Below are 21631 nucleotides of genomic sequence, written 5' to 3'. Positions count from 1 at the left end.
ATGTATCTGGTCTGTACGCCTGTCTCTCTGTCTGTGTGTCTGTCAGTACGTGATTAAAGGTATTTGCGACACTGTTTTCTTCCCGTCTTTTCCCTCCTCATTTGCATGAGGGTGATGTTGTTGAGAAAAAGGCTGACAGAGGAGGTTTTAAGCCCCATCTGTTGGGAAACGAAACGATTGATGGAGCAAAAGAGGGAGCCGAGAGGCAGAAATGACAGCGAGAGGCGAGAGAGCAAGAATAAGCAGTTAGGTGTAGAGGAACAAGAGCGAACTGCATGTTTTGGATACATGCAATATGGAAATATGGAAATTGCACTCTTGTATCTTTGCTCAGCAAGTGCATTTGTAACCACAGCTTGGATTTGACCAAGTCTGCACACTGCATACTTAACTTAGTTGAACTTGCGAATATGGTCCTTTTAAGTGGCAGGCCTGGGTTCAAGCCTCAGTGAGAGGCAGCATCCGTGCTACTCGAGTGTCCTCAGGCAAGAAACTGAAACCCATTCAGCTGTTTTGTTGCTGACAATCCTTTCTGATTTTTTTGGGGAACAGGATCAGGCGGAAATCGACATTCTGCCTCAGCAATAAACACCTCAGCATTACATTATCATTATGGACTTACTGTAGCACACTACAGCACAGACAAACATGTTGGAATAAGCAGATCCCTCATTTTTGCCAGACTGCAAATACAGCCATGTGTTAAGCTGCCAGTATGCTCCATCTGAACTGCTTGTCGAATAGCTTCCGAAACATCCCTGCCCCCACACCCTTCCACTTCTGTTACTTTCTAAAATCGACAATCTGACATTCACACCCACTTCACGCAATGATTGGCCAACACTGCGGAAGGTGAAAAACGAGCCACGCTTTGAAGATCTCTCTCAGCTCTGTTTTTTTTTTCAGGTGTGGCTGTTTGGAACAACAACATGTTCTTTTCTAGCATAACCCGACCCTTATTCTACCAGCTCCATTATCAATTTAGTTTAAGCCGTAACCCATCATTTATATTCACCGTACTACATTTATTCATAAATGTAATGTATTGTGAACCTGCCCCTGTCTTGTCTTAATGTAGCGTTAAGTTTCAGTATTCTTGGTCACAGATTTTCCAAATGGTACTAGTTTTCCCGCTGTGCGCTGATGCAGGCCCCCCTGCACCGCACTGCCCTGACTACTGCGGTTGTTATCAGTGGGACTGGAGACAAGCATTATTTCCCCTCTAATTCCCTGATAATGTCTGTCCTGCCGCATGGATGACTCTCAAAGGCAAACCCAGAGCCCCTCACACCAGCAGAGGGGCTGTATGTCCAGGGGGAGATATACTGTGTGTGTGTGTGTGTGTGTGTGCGCGCGCGTGTGTTTATGTGTCCAGAGAGGCCAGAGGATGAGTTACACGCTTGCTTTGTCAGAGTGCAACCCTCTTTCCCAGCTTTTATCTAGTCTCCTTGCTCTTACCTCTTTTTCCCCCTGTAAAGCCCCTTTCATGGACTTTACAGCAGCTTTTAAGAAGTCTGAGCTTTGTAAGACAATGACAGGCTGCGGGCGTTATATCTTCTAATCTCTTTCACTTTGTCATCTCTGTCAGGAACTTGTTGTATCTCATATTTTAGGTTTCTTCCATAAGTGATAAGTGTCATTCTTATAACCCATAAGAACTTCTTTGAATCAAATATGATTCTAAAAACGTATAGAATATATTTTTTAAATTAAGTTACAGAACTTTTTGCAGGTTTTTCCAGGACAAATATGATGAATATATCTATCTCTCATCTGTTTGAGTGTGGGTTTATAACCTGTCAGCCAGAATTCAACTATTCCCCTCAGGAATGGTATTTTATTAAATATATTTTAAGTCTTTGTTATTAAAAAAAAAGCACATTATTAATTTAATAGTAAGACCATGGAAGTGAAACACTGGCATAATAATTAATTTTATTTGGCTATGATCCTAAAAAAGGTGCAACTTTTGTTGAAGCTGTTTGTGTGTGTGTGTGTGTGTGTTACTGTAATGTGTGCGTGTGAATACCACTGTGAGACAGAGCAGCCACAGGGCTGACAGTAAGCAAACTAGACCCAGTGGACGGGGTGACCACTCAGGTGGCAAATCTAGAGCTTGACATGAATTCCCCTCGCTCTGTGTGTGTGCGTGTCTGCGTGCCTACAAGCCTTTGTGTGTCTCTGTGCGTGTATATTGCATTGTCAGTGTGCATACTAGCAGATACACAGCGTGCATGTGTGTGTGGCAAGTAGAGACAGAGAAGACTGCATGTGTCTGTACAGCACATCATCAGTTAGGCTTTATGGCTCAGGACCTCCTAAGATAAACCCCCCAGGCTGTGAAATTGCTCCTTCAAGAGAAAATGACATTAATATGCGCTTGTCCCTCCCCCCACTGATCCTTGAGCTTTCTACCAGGGCCTCGCTGCTCTTTTAGAAAGGCAAGCCAAGCCATCATGAAAGGCTCCACCACAGATGAAATGTTAGAGTCATTGACTAGGGCATAGCCTGCAGAGCAAAGCTTTTAGCCTGTCTGGCCTGTATATGAGGAAGTAGACTGCTCTACAATGTAAGAGCAGCATGAAGTCATTCATCAAAATCATGGATAGCACAATCTTTTGTATAATCCTAAATAGTTTTAACGGCTTGAAGGAACTGAAGGACTGACACCAAGTTCAGCCGAGGATCTTTAACTGAAAACTTGGTTTAGTATTTCTCCACAATATTAAAGTCCCCCTCCACTCAAAAATGTGTTTTGCTTGTTTGCAGAGTGATGTACTGTATGTCTGTTGCTACATTCACGTAGAAATGAATACGTTTTTGCAGACTGAGATCCAAACACACACCTCTGACCCATTTTGTGGCTCTGCTAGCTACCGCCATCACCAACTGTCCAGTGTGGGCTTATATGACAGCTAGTCTCCTCAAATCACATTTAATTGGATCTGCTTGTACACGCCCCCAAGATATAATGACAGTTTTGATGATTTTTGATGACAGGATTAGAACTTGAAAAATGTTTTTATTTTTTTTATTTTACAGTGTCTTTAAGGAACTATTTTTTTAGCAACCAGTAACAGGTTAATTTTCCTCCAAAACTTACATTGTACCCACAGCATGTACTGCACCGCAAAATCAATGTTCCACCTCCAGCAAGGTCTCACCATATGTTTCCCAGTCAAAAGTAAGTCATTTTCTTCCATTTCAGGACCAATAACCAGCTGGTGGCCTTCCTGTCCAAATACAGAGACATGAACTTCATCAAGTCCCACGGCAGGGACAACGCCAGGTGAGATACAAACTCCCCCCTCTCTCTCTTACTCTCTGTTTGTCTCTCTTACTTACACACAGCAGCACCTATGCGCACACACAGTGATCTCCTGCCAGCACGGCGTGGTCACTGAATCATAATACAATTAGCTCCCATCTGTGGCTTCATTAATTAACCTTCCTGGTGGGGTGAGCTAGCGAGGTCCCTGCCAGAATACCCTTCTCTGCTGCTGCCACCCTGCCGCCCTCTACTTTCTGCTTCATCACACCACAGTGACAAACCAGTCATCGCCCGACACCGTGGGCAAAAATATCCCCAAAACAAAAAAAATCGTCCAGCATGATTCAGCATGACTCAGCGGTACCTTTTTGTATTTGCCATCACTGTATTTTATTCAGTGCTGTTTTGTTCCCGATTTAATTCAACACAATCAAATCAACAATAAATAGCTCACTAATCCACCACCATATGCATATGTGTGGATGGCTGAAACTAAGTTCATTTCTAAAATGACACTTGCATATATACATGCACATGGTCCCATGGGCCTCAGGGTCAATATCTCAACCGTCTTTGTCACAGAATAGAGGGAACAGTCTGACCCTGTTGACCTGAATTTGACTCCTTCCATCTGACACTCGATATGTTCACAGGAGTAACACCATCCATTATGCATGCAGGGTGTCACTCGTGTTGTTGCTGATAAGTGTATAGTGACAAGTGCGAACAACACACTTGTCAAGTCATTTAAAGGTCCAGTGTGCAACATTTAGGAGAATCTATTGGCAGAAATGGAAAATGTAGTATGTTTTCATTAGCGTATAATCACCTGAAAATAAGAATTGTTGTTCTTTTGTTACCTTAGAATGAGATTTTTATATCTACAGACTCTGTGGGTCGCCTTCCGAGGAGTCAGCTACTTTGAACCACCATGTTTCTACAGTAGCCCTGAAGGGACAAACCAAACACTGCACTGGCTCTAGATAGGGCCGTTAGTGTTTTCACACATTTCAATCTGCAGTTATATTGTTAGATGCCACTAAATCCTACACACCAGTCATTTAAGGCCAAGGACAAGAGACAGTGTTGAGTTGTGCCAACATCTACCTGAACATATTTTAGTTGCGTACTCTGCTCTTTTTAGCTTTACTCTTTAGTTCTGTGTTTTTTTTAGTAATTGTCCCCTAAAAAATACCCAGATTTTTTTAAAGAAGAAGCAGATCCATATTGTTTTATTACAAGTACTCCAAACATGTGTTTCCACTGAAGTTTACAGTCAACAAGGGCCTCTTGTGACAAGAACCGCTAAAAATCTTCTGTTTATAGAAAGTAAAAAGAAATAGTATTTGGAGAAAATATAAACAGACTGCTGATTAGGCACGTTAAAACAACAACATAGTGTGCGTTTTTATATAAATGGTATATTTAATTATATTCAGTTGTCAGTGTTATAACCGCATCTGTGTTTGTGTCCACCAGATTTATCCGTAAGCAGGGTCTGGATCGTCTTTTCTTCGAGTGCGACACCCACATGTGGAGGCTGGGTGACCGTAAAATCCCAGAGGGTATTTCGGTGGACGGCGGGTCCGACTGGTTCCTCCTCAACCGAATGTTCGTTGAATATGTCATCAACTCTAAGGATGACTTGGTCACCAACATGAAGCGCTTCTACGCCTACACTCTGCTGCCTGCTGAGGTAACACACATACACAAAGACACTGCTTTCACACGTTTCACAAGTGTTTCTTAACCTTTGACTGACAGGTAAGCACGGCTTTGTACTTACACCGCATCTCTTATAGAAACAGTATACACTGTTCCCTTCTCATCGCTGTGGAGGCGAGATGTAGAGGCTGACTTTCCAACCGTATACAAGGATTGGATGAGACCTGAATGATCTCTGTGGGGAAATTGGATTTTTATCATGAGCTACTGTGAATCTCCGTTCTCTGCTGCTACTCTATTTCCTCTCCGTGAATTGAATGGTGTAAACAATAAAAGGTATACAATTTTCTAATTTTGTTTCTCTGTCTCTGCTCCCCCCCTCTCCGTCTGTCTCCCTATCCCATTTCTGTTTCTGTTTCTCAATACCTAGTCGTTCTTCCACACGGTCCTGGAGAACAGTGCCCACTGTGAGAGCATGGTGGATAATAACCTGCGCATCACCAACTGGAACCGTAAACTGGGCTGCAAGTGCCAGTACAAGCACATTGTTGATTGGTGTGGATGCTCCCCGAATGACTTCAAGCCTGCAGACTTCCACCGCTTCCAGGTAATAATAACACACACCACAAATGTGGATGAATTCGATCAATGAACTGGCCGACAGCAGAGCGAGTAGCACTAGTTGCACATCAAAGTATCACACAGGAATTTTCTAAAGCAAACATTTTAAGTTGACTGTATACAAAGTGCTTCTCAGGGATGTGGAGGTCAGTATGGTAAAAAGAAAGAGTTTTTTTTTTTTTTCAAGAGATAATTAAATATTTGGAATAGAAGTCAGTTAAGATAAGATAAGCCTTCACTGATTCCTAGAGGGGAAATTAAGGTGTTATATCTACACAAGGACAGAAAAAAAGTACAGCTGTATCAAGAAATTAAAAATGTGTGTTGAATAAAATGATTAGAAGTATATAAATAGAATGAAAATTAAAATAGAAACCATAAAGGAGAAATTAAACTAGTACTGTACATATAAGTTTAATATGATACCATCTACTATAACAGCTTACAACAGAATAATATATAATGTTAAAAAATAATGATACTTATAATACATACTTATTAATACAGAAATAGGATATATTACATGATTTAATAAACCAGTATAACATATTAATATTATGACTAATGAATAATGTAAAAAAGTACAGTCTGATATGTACAGGATAGAAAATGTGTGAAATGTTGTAGTAATAGTATAACATAATATATACTATTGTATAGCAATATAGCATATAATATAAAATATAGTACGGTTTATTTATAGTATAGTATCCAATAAAAATCTAAAATCCCCTTTTGTCGCACACATCACCATAAAGTGGCACAGGTTGAATATTTATTTAAAATACTTGTTGCTGCCAGGGAGAAAGACGTCACACAGAAATATCTGCAACACTGTGATGACTAGAATGCTATTTACAATGTAGAAAACTGGCCTTCATCTCAAGATTATAATATGCATATTATGTAAAATGCTGCAAAATGTGACTATATATAGTACGTAAGCCATTACATATGTCATTGAAAGACACTCTTCTTGTTCTGTGCGACCAATGTCAACCCACTCTTTTAGCATTAAAATATCAATAAGAATAAAGTTGCAACAAGAGGGTGCTCCAAAGAGCCAGCTTATGATTAAAGAAGTTAAAAAGACACATTTATTGAGTGACTTACTTTTACTGACAGTGAAATGCATGCACCTGTGACAGCATGTGATCAATGATTAATTACATTTCTGTTCAGAGCAAGAATAACCAATCAGACACATGTATTAGCCTTCCATCTGCTACATTGTTCATTCTAATATCTTCAGCAGCTATTCACACATGACGATAACAACAAGTAGCCCCCAATATAGGTGGGGGTAGGAAATTTGCTAAAATGTAATCAGAAAGAAAGCTTGACTAGAGCGTTGAGGAAGCTATGCTGCAGGTAGACGAGGACAAAATCTGGAAAAAAATACTCATGGTAGAAACATTTTTGAGTATTTCTAAGTCAAAATAAATGGGATCAATGGGTTCCATTCTCTTGTGAGTAGGAGTAAAAGTGAAGGATTATTACTTTTATCTTTCATCTAAGTCCAAAACTTCCCCTTTTAGCAGTTCGATAAATACAGGTCCTGACAAAAGGCCACATCTTCCAGCATACGTCCATCAGAGACATCAGACAAACCTCCAAACATACAGACATTAAAATGAAATGAATACATCACTTTCTGTGGACGTTTGCGGCACGCACACCTCGGCGCGTCGTGGGAAATCAGCAGCAGTCAGTCTCTCAGTTCTCTACCCTCAAGGTCTGTCCTCTCAGCCTCAGCATCCAGCCTGCTCCCACAGCTTTCACAATCAATATGTGCAAAATTACGTCTCGATTAGTATGACCCTGAAAGGGGGGGAAAAAATTAATAGTAATTAGATCCCCTTTGCCTTGAGTGTGAGGGAGAGAAGAGGGTTAGTTAGCTTTTAACAATGAAAGTGAATGAGTGGCAGTGACTCCAGGACCCCAGAGAACATCGGTATCGCAGTTTGACTTTTAATGTGCCCCTAAAAAGTAAAAGCTGCGGTACAAAGTGAAAACATTCTGCCGCAGTTAAAAATCACTTCAAGTCATATCCTTTAAGTGCTGTGACTCACTTCGTCTCTCCTGTCCTTCACATACCAGTCAAAGCCGCCGCGCTGACCTCACTTCTCCCTTTGCCAGACCCGTCTGCTGTCTGTCTCGCCTCAGTCTCTGGCAGCTCAGTGCCAACACATTACCACAGGTCCTTGGCACTGCCGCTGGGTCTGGTTGGCACCATGGTATCAGTAAAGTCCAACCATGGGAACAAAGCAGCCATTCCAAAAGCAAAGCAAGGCCCTGGTATTAATAGGACTTAATATCCCATTGAGCGCACAATCCGAGTTTCGCTTTGAACCATTGCATCGGAGAAGATACAGACAAGTAAAGTAGGCTTGAATTTGGTTTGCAGATGAGAAGAATAATTCAAGGTACATCTGTTGAGTTTCCCACATAGTGATTTTGAAGTGCACTCACCAGGAAGGGGGGTTATTGTGGAGAGGGAGAGTGGTGGTGATGTGCCTTTTGTCTTGGTGCTACATTGTTTAGTAAGGTGTTTCAGAATGAGGCAAATTTGGTAAGTCTGTTGGAAAGACAGGCTGTGACAGGTCGCTGCTTTCAGTTGACGGCACTTCGGGCATGTCAGAACGCACAAAATCTGGGAATGTGTGAAAAAAAAAAGAACCTCCCTCCTTCATGTTTCAATGTTTCATTTGATATCTGCGGCCGGTCACTGAGGGTTAATGCATCATCTGGTAACCGTGTGAAGCCTCAGTCGCCTCTCGAGCATGAGAAAAAGCTGAAGTGTACCGCAGCTTGATTAGGTGTCAGTTTTTTACCTTTTTTTTAGCAGGTAGCACCGAGGTGTTCAGTGCTGGGTAACTATCAGTAAATAGTTTTGTGTCTGGGACTGAAAAGACGTCTTTGTGTGTAAGCCAAGCTGTGGAGGCGGCATATTTCATGATGCACCATCAACCACACAAGCAACAGTGCGGCAGGGACAGAGAGGGTGAGAAAGACATGGGTGGAGTGGAGGAGGCCAGACAGAGCGACAAGTACAAAGAAGTGTTGAGAAAAGAAATGATGAATGAATGGATAAATGGAGAAATTAAAAATACCTCCATAGAAATGTAAGGCATCTTCTCATCTTTCTTAGTGAAATACCTTTAGCCCCGGACATTGTCTGTAAGTCCTGTTATGAAGCTTTCTGACACAGATGCCCTGACTGACATCAATGTTCATCATCAATAGTTTCATTGAGATGTGATTAACTTTTTTAAGACCTCTCTCAATGGGTAATTCATCTTCTCCTTGAGATAGCAATCACAGTCTTTCTAAGTCAATATATATATATATATATATATATATTTATTTATTTAAGTATTCAGCTCAGAAAATTTATACTTCTCCGATCTTGTCTGCACAGGGTGATATTGTTTTGAAGATGGGTAGTTTCCTTGTTAATTCAAATATTATAGTGAATGCATGGTTTTTACAAACTGGAACAAGGGATAATTGACTCATGGGAACCACAAAGAGTGGCCTGTGACCCTTTAAAACAATGTAAAGTTTACGTACAAACGTCTGTCACCAGCTGCATATGTCTACCAGTTGGACCAAGTTTGGTTATCCAGTCTTAAAGAAGCAAATTTATCCACTTATTTACAAAAAAGCCTTATATTTAATGAAAGTCTGAAAGGGAAAGCATGACTTTTTGTACCAGAAATGTTCTGCTTTCCTCTTCTCTTCAGGGGGAATTGCACCAATTTTACACATCAATCTCTGTTTACAGGTCTTGGAGGATGCTAACTTACTTACTATGTGAAAACAAGTTGTGTAAAGCCTTTTGTGGCTCCAGATGGAGTCCAACTGATGTCACTGTAGAGTTAGAATGAAGTAAGCTTACCAGACCTTTGTAGCCCACTCCTCATCTCTGCTTGTGTCTACCATTCTTGGCATAGCACACGAGAAGAATGCGTAGAACAAAAAGACTCTGGTTCTGCAGCATTAATTTTAATCCAATATATAACTGTCCATCATGAGTCCAATAATGTTATTTTGCGAGGGCAATGCTATGTTAGTATTTTTATCCCTTCTTGACCCCTCAACTTTATCTTGCAACTCCTTGTGGGGGGAAACAATGGCTTAGAGAAAACAAGATTGAACACATATAGGCCATTTGTTCTGAAAGTGAAAGAAAGAGAGAGACAGACAGAGGAGAGAGTACTTTAATGTGTATATGTGCGCACAATGTGGTAAACAAAAAAATATTGCGATTATTTTTACCATCATTGTAACGCTTTATCAAAAACTTAATGAGACCATATTGCGATTTCAATAATATTTCAATTATTTATGAAGCTCTCGTGTGTGTGTGTGTGTATAAATAAATCCACACAACCAGACAGAAAAGATTTGCCTCCTTTGATCTGCTACCACCTGTACTCTCTTCTCTTTCTTCTCTCTGCCCACACGTCACTTCAACACACATCTAACGCATCACATTTGTTCCCCTGCCATCCTGGCACACCATTCCTAATCTTCTCCTTTTTTCTTCCCTTTATCTCTTCCCTCCCTGCTTTGCTGTTATATTCCGCTCCTTCCCTTTCCCTCTGCAGCAAACCGTGCGGCCCACCTTCTTTGCCAGGAAGTTCGAAGCCAGTGTGAACCAGGAGATAGTGAACCAGCTGGACAGCTACCTGTTTGGACCATTTCCCCAGGGAACGCCGAGCCTAAACTCTTACTGGGAGAGCGTGTACGACGAGCCAGATGGCGTGGCCAGTCTGACGGACACGCAGCTCACGTACTTCCACTCCTTCTCCCGGCTGGGCCTGGCCAGAGCTGCCGCCTCGCTGCAGGGAAACCCAAAGGATCACAGCTGCAGGTTAGTTTTGTCAACGCATTCACCTATGCAAATACTTCGTACTTTCTTGTTCTGTTCTCCATCTGCATACACCGTCATCATCAGTGTAATGATACACCTGCACCTGTACCTGCAGGTGCACTTCAGTTTGTGTTTACTCTGACAAGCCAGCCCCACCCATGTTAGCATTAGAAACCACAATAGATATATAAAAAGCCTTTGTATGTCTGTAGATGCACCATCTCTGTCTGGCATTGCATGTCATGGAAATAGGATAACAATGAATAGCTCCAATCAGCAGCTGGGAACTCTGGGTAATGCTATTCATTTTGTAACATGTATAACACTTAATTTATCCCATAGATAATGAGGCTATATGGGTCATAGCATTGGAAGCTGTCCCATCATGCCAGTGTATTGTTAGTGGAAGATTATGAATTCCAGTGTGTTAACATAAAAATGCAGTTAAAATTAAAATGGAAAATCATACTATGCTTTCATATTTGATAGCCAAATAAAACAATTCAGCTTCACCTACTTAAGTAAGGGTTTTCAAGAGCATATGTTTTCAGTAGCATCTGGTGTAGGAGCCTTTAGGTGAGCTTTCCATTAGTTTATTTGCACAGCGATGAAACCCAGACACAAAGCGATTAAAAAACAACATGATGATACAAAACAGAAAGCCGACGTGTAAATTGCTAATTTGCGTATGTGTGACAGATAATTTAATGAGATGTGCATCTCATTAAAAGCATCTTACCTCGAAACAAAAGATAAAGCAAACAAACACGACACCTACAGTAGCAGCAAACATTAAGATAACATCTTAACGTTCATCTTAATGTTGTCATTAAGATGACTTTTCCCCTCATGAGACAGGATAACAGAAAGTAAATGGAGCACAGCATGAAAGAAAGCTGTTGTTATAACAATACACGGAGACATGCTGACATCCAAGCTGCCAATTTATATTGTTGTACTCAGTAAAGTTTTAAAAAAAACATCAGGTAAAGTGACTGATAGCATATGCATTGTCACTTGGTCCTCCCCCAATTCCCTCCCTGCTGCATTGTGGGTGTTCTGTAAAGTCCTGCGGGTAAAGCCAAGCAAAGAAAGGAAGCATGTTTCCATCTGTCAAACCTCAAAACCATCTAACGCTACAGCTGTTTCTACTCGTTCACTGCATCTGTTAAAGAGAGCAAGAGCAGACCAAGGAGAAGGTGGTTACATACATACGTGTATGTGTATGTGTGTGTCTTTGCATATGTGGGGGGGTATGTGTGCGTATATATCGCCTGTTCAAACATACACACAAATTCAAGTGTCACCTTGTAGGTGTTCATGGGCTTCTCTGTGTCAATTCAACAGTGATCCAGTTAGTGTATCCGTGTATACATATGTTAAACAAATGCACGCAGACTGAAGTGTCACTTTGTGTGTGAGCGGTACAGTCCTCATATGCAAACTGTAAGTCAGGATGAAGCCTGTGAGCTTTCTGAATGCTTGCAAAGCTGTTTTACTGGTGTTTTTACATCGCTGAGTCCAAAGTCTTTTACTACATTTTATTTGGGATGGAGCTAATTGAACACAGATGAGAAAGCGCATTCCTAATAAAAAGAATGATTTAGGTGCTGTGTGCCCACCTTTCTGAAATGAGCAGAACACATATTACCACAGTAAATGGCAGAATTAGGAAAAAATAAACCTGTAAGCTTACCCAACATTAGCCCCAGTTTGTTACTTCTCATGTATTAACATGTAACAGTCTAAGCGCCTGATTTTCTGAAAATAATAAAAAATTCCCTGGTGATCTTTGAAGAACCCAGTAGGGTGTTTAAGATCACTTACCAAACTGGAAGTATTTCCAGAATCCACAAAGACTCTTTTAACCATCTGGATTAAAAAAATATTCTGTCTGCTGAACAATGCACTTCTTTTTTCATAACCTACACATTTGTACAATGTGAACTAAAATGTATTTACAAAATAATGCATTAAGAATTTGATTCTGTTTTACAAAATAAGCAAAGACATATGTCATCTCCGGCTGCCTGGATAAGGAAATACAGTCGCAAGATAAGTATATTAGTTTATGAAGTGTATTGGCAAAAATCGTACATAAATAATGTGAGCTCAGATGAGTCACAGCTGCAGTGAGGCACTGTTGAGCTCAGGCTAAAAGTAAAATGAGCTTGTGATTTTATATTTGAATTTATAGGCCTAATAATCACATACATATTGTGTGTGGCATGGCCTCACACGGCTTGCCTGGTGTGGGCTGTCTTATTTATGTTTTATTGATCTGGAATTTTACTGATCAAGCTGGTTAATTAAAACCGATTTTTTGAAGTGCTATGTCTTCTTCGAGTCCCGGTCTGAATACTCAAGTCCTGCCACATATGGTGTGTGTGTGTGTGTGTGTGGCCACATATTTTGCATGCATGTAGAATTCAGATGTGCTACCAACAGATGGCTGGGTCAGCCTCAGTGTGAGACTGAGAGGCAAAGGCCATAGAGAGGGATTTGGCTCTTTTAGCAGCCCGCTGTGACTCAATTGGAGAGACTGTGGAGTAAAAAGCCTGAATGGAGCTTCTGTGCAGGCTACGCCCCGACCTCTTCTCACTGTCTTTCACACTGGCAGCCACGTCTCTTTTGGGAAAGACAGGGCAAGAGAGCCGAGCGATGAGGACAGAAGGCAGGGTGAAAGGAGGAGAAGAGGAGGGGAACGAGGAGGTGAAAGGGAGTAAGGCGCAGGGAGAGGGAGCAGGAGAGGGGGGAGTGTGCACTGCTATCCTTGTGGGTGTAAATATTTGCTGTTCTGCTTGTCAGGGTAGCATTTACCGGGACGGGTTGACTCCTGGTCCTTTAGTGGAATACTGATGAAGGCTGGGGAGCAGGGAGGGACAGTGTGTGTGTGTGTGTGTGCAAACGAGAAGGAAATGAAGGCGAATTCGAGGAAGCAGAAGGATGAGAAATCTGGGCGAGAAGGAGTCAGTTTGTGTGTAGAGTAGCAGCTGTAGAGTGTTCCCCAGCAGTGCCCACCCTGGCTCTGTTTTTGTTTTTCCAGAAGTCACTCGGGCTGGCTGCCCCGAGGGCCGGCCCTCTGCCACGTATGAAGCGACACACAAACAAACAACAGACTAATCAGAGGGGCAAGACCTTCATTCGGCTTCAGCTGACTGGATGACCCAGTTCAACTTTGTTCAGCAGACTTGTAATGTGTTTAGTTGGATTTGTCTGTGTGTGTGGAACTCTGACTAATCTGAGTCTGCTGCCAATACAGCCCATTTCTATGCTGTAATTTTCTGTTGCCAGCAGAACGCTGTGATCACATGTCTTCTTTAACCATCCCCTCCACTTCAGAACCAGAGCACATGCTGAAGCAACCAGCACGTTGTAAAGCAATAATTAGCATAGAAGGAGTTTGTTATTTACTTACTTAGAAGTTCTGAATGGTACTTTACGAAGTGGTTGCTAACCTATTACTTATCTTTGATACACTGTAATAATCACATACAAGCATAAAAATAGTTGAAAACCCCGGCATGGCAACCAACAAGCAATGCTTAATGGAAATTATCAGCATGGTGGGCACATGTCTGCGGACCAATTGATTTTCTGTTAAAGGTTATTGAATGAATGTTCTCTGTCACACAATCACAGAGCACATTGACTCCCCACTAATCTTCACTGCGAGCATACATTAGCTTTCAGCCAGATTAGCATGTCCAAGGCTGGCTCCTTGCAGTTATCCAGATGAATCTAGATATTCTCCTCCTCTTACAGCGCTGGCCCTGAAAAGCGGCACAGCAGGTAGGTCAGCAGGTATCGGGTTTGCTAATGGATTCTTACTGTCTCGATGCTCTGCCAGGTACTTCCCCATGGGCCACCCGGTGTCAGTGCATCTCTACTTCCAGTCAGACCAGTTCCAGGGATACCTGGTCAAACACCACGCTACCAACCTGGCAACCAGCAAGCTGGAGACCATTGAGACCTGGGTGGCACCCAAGAAGAACTTCAAGCTAACGACCCCTCCCAGCAGCACATTCAGCAGGTTGCAGTTCGCAGAGGTGAGTCAGCAGATTGGCTTCTGCTGCGCAGCGTTTATTTTTTAATTTACATTGAAGTCACTTGTTTGGCATGAGCCACAAAACCATCATTCAGACACTGCCAGTGTCAGGAAATGAGTTCTATTAAAACCCTAAGCACCCCATAGTTTTTCCTATGTGGTGCATATAATTAGAGGTGAGATACACAGCTCATTGCCATGGTGACCTTATATTCATTGCTATGGCGACCTTGCCAAGACTCATAGCAGCACATCTCCACACAATTAAACTGGTGCCTGTAATGGCCTTGTAAAATGTAAATTGATTGAATTCATCCAAGTTTATAGGGATGAGCGCTTCATGTGCTGCTTATTTGTTGTTTCCTAATAGAACGTCTTCTCACCTTCACACTGGAATGCTTCCCTTGATTGTCTTGTTATGTTAATCTGTGTTTCTGTTTACCACAACGCCTGTTTAGGACACAGCCGCTCGGCTGTGATGTGACAGCCACGGAGTGTCTTTTTAAAAAGGACAAAATTAACTGAGTGAATATAAATTGACCTTTTTCCTCTGGGTTTATCGTGTGCAGCTTTGTAGGAAGCACAAATGTCAACAAACTTGTGAATGAATTTGCTTGCTTTGTCGGTGCCTGTGGACCACACTCGCACACATGGACATACCTTGACCCCGTTTGACCTCTTCCAGCCGCCTCAAAGTGCTCCAGACGGGCCAGGGGTCACGTCGGCCCCTCTCACTAAGCCCTGTGTGTGTGTGTGTGTGTGTGTGTGTTTGTCTAGCCTTTGAAACTGTGAGTGACAGAGAAGTGATGTGAGCTTTAGCTTTTATCTGGATGCTCAGCCAAAGAAAGCATTCACTGTCTGGCACTGTGCAGTGGCTGTCAGTCAGTCAGTTTGTCCATCTGTCATTCAAAAGGAGAGCAGAAAGAGCTTAAATAAGACATCACGGCGTAGTAGCAGTAGCTCTGTGCTTTTTGTCAACTTAGCAGATATGACCCATTATACTAAAGCTATACGCTGGAGTTTGCTAGATAAACCATATGGTTGGCTTAACAATGTGCTTCCTGTCCTCCTTTAGATATAAAGGAAGACAGATATTTCATTCTTTTCACTCCTCTACTTCCGCCTCCCAGCTGCTTTTATAGGCCTTTTTACTGCATGATTTAGTGTGGGACCACTTACAGCCCACACACTTTAAATTAGTATTTTACCTTAAGTCAGACTTGACATTGAGAGGTTTATTGTCCTTTGTTGGACTAAGAATGATTGACTTTGACTGCTGGTTTAGTCTTCATTCTACCACTACGTACGTATATCCACATATTGTGATATACAGGGAGTGACAAAATGATAGCAGCACATTACGATTTAAGTGGAATAAACATTTGTCTGACACAGTCTCAAAAAAAAACATCTTCAGCTTCAAAAAGGTGTGAGAGCCTAGTGTATTGGCTACTGTAAGTGTCATTTTTCCCACACTTCAATTCTGAACCAATTTTCATGACATTTGGTTTGTCATAAATGTGAGAAATTGAACATGATACTGGTTACGTGTTGGAATTAATTCAGTTACTGGGGATAGGCATAAATAGTCAGTCATAAATGTATTACATGGCATGTTAGGAGTAAATCAGTCTAATAAGGGTTGCCTTCGACTGTATGTGGACTGGTATTTCTTTAATATTGTGAAATGTGTAAAAATATTTTCTTGGTGTATAATTTCTGAATTATTTCTATAAAATCTAAGTTGTACATGCAATAATGTGAATTTGTCTACGGGCAAACATATAATTCAACATTCATGCAGCATTTTTCCAAGCGGTGACTCTTGACTGTTGGCAGTCGTGCAGATGCATGTCAAACGGTATCTACGTTTCTGCATCTATTGTTAGGCATACATCCAGTACACAGCAGGCCATAGGCAAACATGCTAACTAGTTAGCCTTTTTGAAGACAAATTGACATTTTGGGAAATACACTTATTTGCTAACTTGCCTGGAGTTACATGAAAAGACGACTGTACGTAACTCTGTACAGTAAATATCAAACTGCTGCAAGCAGCCGGTTAGCTTAGCTTAGCACAAAAACTGGAAGCACGAGTAAACTAGCTAGCTTGGCTCTGTCTGAAGAAATAGTTCCAGCATGCAGTCTCCTGTAAAACCTTAATGTGTCACTTTCACACTTCTTTTTTTCATTTTTAACTGGCCATACAAACAAGTATTAACATGTTTATCAGTGAGCTTTAGCAGTGTATTAGGCAGACATTTTCTTACCTTTCAACAGAGCCAGGCAAGCTGTTTTCTTGCTGTAGCTTATATCTGTTGTACAGACATAAAGGGGTATCCATCTTCTTGTCTAACTCTCTGTAACAAAGATAATAAGCACAATTTCCACAATTTTAAGTGTTTTGATGCAGCTCTACTATAGAAAATGTCATGTTCTCTGTCTTACACTGTCCCCACTGTTCTTCCTTATATATCTCTCCACAATGTATCTTTATTAGCAAGCCTGCAGCCATCCTACCCATAGTTCCTCAGTAGTGTAAACTGGGTCCCAGGGGAGTCCTCTGGTGCTGCTGGTGAACACCTGTGTTTGATTACCCCCACAAAAAGTGCCACTAATAAGCCTCTGAATAGAGCCTCGAGGGGCATTCATGCCCTGTGGCTTTAATCAAGGCCAGATGTAGACTGGGACTGTCCATGCTGCTGCCTGATCGAACTGACATATCTTTTTTAATGGAGGTGTTAGAGTGTGGGCGCCGGCAAGACGGAGAAAAGGGTTTGCAGGGTTACCGGGTCAGAAGGAAGAAATGGAAGAGAGGTGTATTATGAGATGGGAGCATTTTATGTTTCCTATTAAGTGAGGTAGGGGATTGAGCAGAGGATGACACACACGAGTAATATGGGTAATCGACATAAATGATGAGGCGTGGGTGGAGGGAAGTAAAATATCGAATGTAGTCGTTATTAGATGTGAGTTTCTCGTTTGTCAGCTCAACAGCAGAGGATACATGAGGGTTAAATCTGCTGAAATTAACAATGGTTGTTAGTAATTGCTGGTTAAGAGTGTAAAAACTGGTTCAAATGAGTGTGAGTAAACAGGCCAGTAGAGAAATGGGAGTAATTGAAAAAGGAGGGGTAGAGGTCACAATGAGGTTGCTGGATCAGCATTAGTTCTACAAAAGCATGTTCGTCTAAGTATAAGTGAAAGAAGGTCATAAGCCTGCAACTTGGTGAGCGGTCATAAGGCTTGATTGGTTATTGGTCTTAAGCCAAAGCTTATTGGGTAGAAGCAGCAAAGGACAGGTTGAGTGTAGAGGTCAGTGTAAGCTATAGGCTGTGGCTGAAATGGGACAGAAGTTAATCCCTGTTTGACCCACTTTCATACTGGTAGAAAGAATTTCTTGCTCCTGGTGGCTTCGTCTGTTACCTGCCGATATACCTTGAGTTGAATACATCAGTCACAGAAAAGGATAATTGCAATATTTTAACTTTGTGAATGTAGTTTCAGCAAAAGTGAAAACAATGGTCTGTATTTGTGTGGGCATAAGGACCTCCAGGTCTCTGCATAAAAATACAATAGGTCAGTGTATATATACACTTTTTCTGGACAGACAGCCAGACAGTAAGTTACATGTGCACCTTATTAACCTGTGTGTACAGTACCATATGCGTGTGTGTGTGTGTGTGTGTGTGTTTGTGCAGAGAGTGAAAAGCCTGTGGAGTGAAGCAAGGAAGCTGCCCACTCGTTTGGCCTGAAACTGCTCGAAAAAAGTGAAACTTGGACTGTTGTGCACTTTATGTCGCACTTAGTTGATGTTTGTTGCTAAATAAACTATGGGCAAGTCTCGGGGGGTCCCCTCCTACCCAATGTGAACATTGTCAGAATTTCCCTCTCACATCTCTAACTTTAGTCGGCCTTCTGCAGGCTCTCTCCCAGTGGATTACAGTGAGATTCCTCTGTCAATACTCCCCTCATTTCTTTTTGCAGCTTAGAACGAGAGAGCTGCCAATCAATTGGGGATGTAGTGTATGCCAGCGAGTCAGCCTTGAATAAAGTAATGAGCTACAGAGGTGCCAGACAAGAGAGTTGATTAGTAATTTAAAGAGAAAAGAACTGAGGTAGGGCAGAAATGGCAGAGGTCAGTCCAATAATTGAGATGAAAGTGAGGTGTCTTTTTACGGATGGCCAAGGCACACACACATACACTGTCTTATTTATGCAAGTAATGTCTATTTATACTGTACATCGCAATCGCAATTCTCAAAGGATGTTATACAGAGTCAGTTCCAGTCAGCCATTGATCGTCCAGCAGGGTGAGGCTGTGTTAATCAGCTACCATTGTAAGGATGAGCGCTTCCTAAAGCCGCCATCCCTCTCACATTTCTGCCAACACCCAAGACGCCTCCCTCTCTATCACCCCATCTCCCCCATCAATCTCGATCGCACCGTGTCTCTCATTTTGCTTACCGCACGCTTTTGCAATCTCTGCCATCCGACACACACACACAGATCACACCTCTTCAGTTACAGCCTTGACCGCAATGAAGACATTAAAGGCAATTAGCTGCACAGTACTTACTGTATGTAATCTTCCTGTTCTTGTAATTGGTTCGTCTCTCTTTCTTTAGGCTTTATTTCATTACAGTTGAGTGACAGCATAAATCTTCTAAAATAACCTATGAATCTCAGTTCAATCGAACAAACAGACCTGCAAGCAAACATGTGTATACTAAATGTTAATTATGTAAGCTTACAGGACGTAATAATCTTAAATTGGCCCATTGTTCCACTGGCAGTCCTCCAGTGTGCGACAGGCTGGCAGCTTGTCCCATGTTGTGCAGCCAGAGGCACTGCATGTTTCATAATTCACCAAAGATATATTTGACTTTGGTATTATCTGTCACATTTCTACATTCACTTTCTCAAAATCGTCACAGAGAATGCAGCCTTCTCCATCTTTGTTGAAGCACTAAAACCTTATTTATATGGAAGTTTGCTCCATAGACTCCCCTTTTTCTGTCACAAGGCTGTGGCCGCCGTGTCTGCGCATAATGACAGTATGTATAGTGTCTTCTTCTGTTTGGCTTTTTCTCACTGATGTCAGGTTGTAATCTTCTCCCCTGTAGTTTCTGTTTAGGTTAAATACTGCTCACACTGGATACTGCTGTTCATTGCCTTCCCTCTATCTCTCTGAAATGTGTTCAGAGAGCAAACAGGGATGCATTTGATCTTCAGCCCAAGGGGATACGGTCGGGGTCTAGTCATACGCCTTGCTCAGTCTGCCTCTCATATTCCTTGTCAAAGATATACTCAGGCATACAGCACCAGCAACTGTGGACAAATAGACTCAAACACACAAGACGAAACAAACAGGCTTGTCAGTTCCTGCATATCATAACATTATATAACGGCTGTGTAAAGGGTTGGGCCGGAGTGCGGTGCTGTTTGATGAAAAATGCATGCTGAAGATTATTTCTCATGATAGCAGTTCAGTGCTGTTATTGGTTCTTTTGGTTTGGTTTAATAGTGTGGTGAAATGGTGAAGCATGCACACAGTATCTTCTATCTAGTTACTATGATCTCTGTGCACTATATGCAGTAGCTTGAGTAAATTTATACACCCTCACCTCTTCTGCTCTTTGCTGTTGCGTCTCTCCTTGTCTTTCTTGTTACCTCATTCTGTCACTCACTCTTGTCTTCCTGTTTACGTTCCCCCTCATTTCCCTGTTTTCCTTTTTTTTTGCATCGTCAGATCGGCACGGAGTGGGACGCCAAAGAACGTATGTTTCGAAACTTCGGCGGCCTGATGGGCCCCATGGAGGAGACGGTGGGCATGCAGAAATGGAGTAAGGGCCCTAACGTCACTGTCACAGTCGTGTGGATCGACCCTACCAATGTCATCGCGGCCACCTATGACATTCTGATTGACGCCAGCGCCGAGTTTACCCACTACCGCCCACCACTCAACCAGCCTCTGCGGCCTGGTGTGTGGAGCGTCCGCATCCTGCACCACTGGAGCCCCGTGGCTGAGATGCGCTTCCTTATTGCCCCGTTGGCCTACAATAAGCACCAGCCCATACGACAAGGTGAGTGAGAGATCCTTCTGTGATTGTCATGAGGCTTATTTATAACTAGCACTTGTTTCAGCTTTATTATAACACAAAATGACTATTGACTGTGTTATTTGTACAAATAGCCTTGCTAGACTTATTGCACTGCTGTGCTGTTTCTCAACAACAGATAATCATTCATCAGAGAAGTACTTAAGGCGTTTCTCTAAATGCCAAAGTTTTCACTACATATATAGATGTGGAAACTGAGCACTGCACGGGTAAAATAAGACCTACTCAGTACTATCGAGCCTGCCATAAATCCTATGTTTGTGAAGTTTATAACATTGACTCGTTTGTCATGTTGTTCACAGAGGAGTTGGTTGGTTATTTTTGAGCCTTTATTTTGTGGGTTTTGTATCTTTATACTGTCAAGTGTAGCCAGTGCTGGAAAGCAACTATGTACATTTTATTAACTTTATTATTGTAAATTTTGGGGTACATTGCTATTTTATACTACTACGATCAGCTTATAAAATATGCTTATTAAATTTGAACCAGACTGAGCAACGCTGTAAAAAATAGATATACAGTAATCAGTGCCACCAACATCCAACAGTAAAAGGCTGCTATACATTAATGATTCATTAATAATCCAGTAACATATATAACATATATAACACATATTTTTTCTTGACTCATTTCCTTTGTATGCTACTTATTACTTCTGCTCCTGTGGATGTCAGAGGGCAATATTGTACTTTTTACTCCACTCATTTATCTGACAGTTATATATAATCAGACCAAATCCGACCCCATTAAAAATAACTGTACAAAACATCAGCAGTTCTCTCGCTGATGGTCTTGTTTGTTTCTGTAGGTCATATAGAGGCATCAGTATTTAACTAAGACTGTTACATGACCAATTAAAAGCTCCTTGAAGTATGTGTAAGTAAAATTTTGAATGCAGGACTTTTACTTGTTATTTGTACAGTGTATCTCATTACTTCCACACTGAGTGTATCTAATATTGTGTCGCGCCCAACAAAGTGAGACTTCACAATTTGTTATCAGTCTGACATACTGAGCACAATTCA

The 21631-nt window shown here is 41.7% G+C and overlaps 1 protein-coding gene across 1 annotated transcript in view; it reads left to right on the top strand.

The window, feature by feature from the left end:
* xylt1 (xylosyltransferase I) overlaps positions 1–21631 on the top strand; it is a 71477-nt gene that overhangs the window by 44290 nt on the left and 5556 nt on the right. Inside the window, exons 5-10 of the mRNA XM_035659403.1 lie at positions 3209–3289; positions 4751–4967; positions 5367–5543; positions 10171–10436; positions 14287–14485; positions 20237–20570. Of these exons, the coding sequence (XP_035515296.1) occupies positions 3209–3289; positions 4751–4967; positions 5367–5543; positions 10171–10436; positions 14287–14485; positions 20237–20570 (1274 nt within the window). The remainder of the gene's footprint in view (positions 1–3208; positions 3290–4750; positions 4968–5366; positions 5544–10170; positions 10437–14286; positions 14486–20236; positions 20571–21631) is intronic.

This window comes from Morone saxatilis, unplaced genomic scaffold (genome assembly GCF_004916995.1).
Source record: "Morone saxatilis isolate NCDOM2014 unplaced genomic scaffold, NCSU_SB_2.0 Contig17, whole genome shotgun sequence".
Lineage (NCBI taxonomy): Eukaryota > Metazoa > Chordata > Actinopteri > Moronidae > Morone > Morone saxatilis.
The sequence above is the reverse complement of the archived record's forward strand: the minus strand, read 5'-3'. Positions and strand labels throughout refer to the sequence as shown.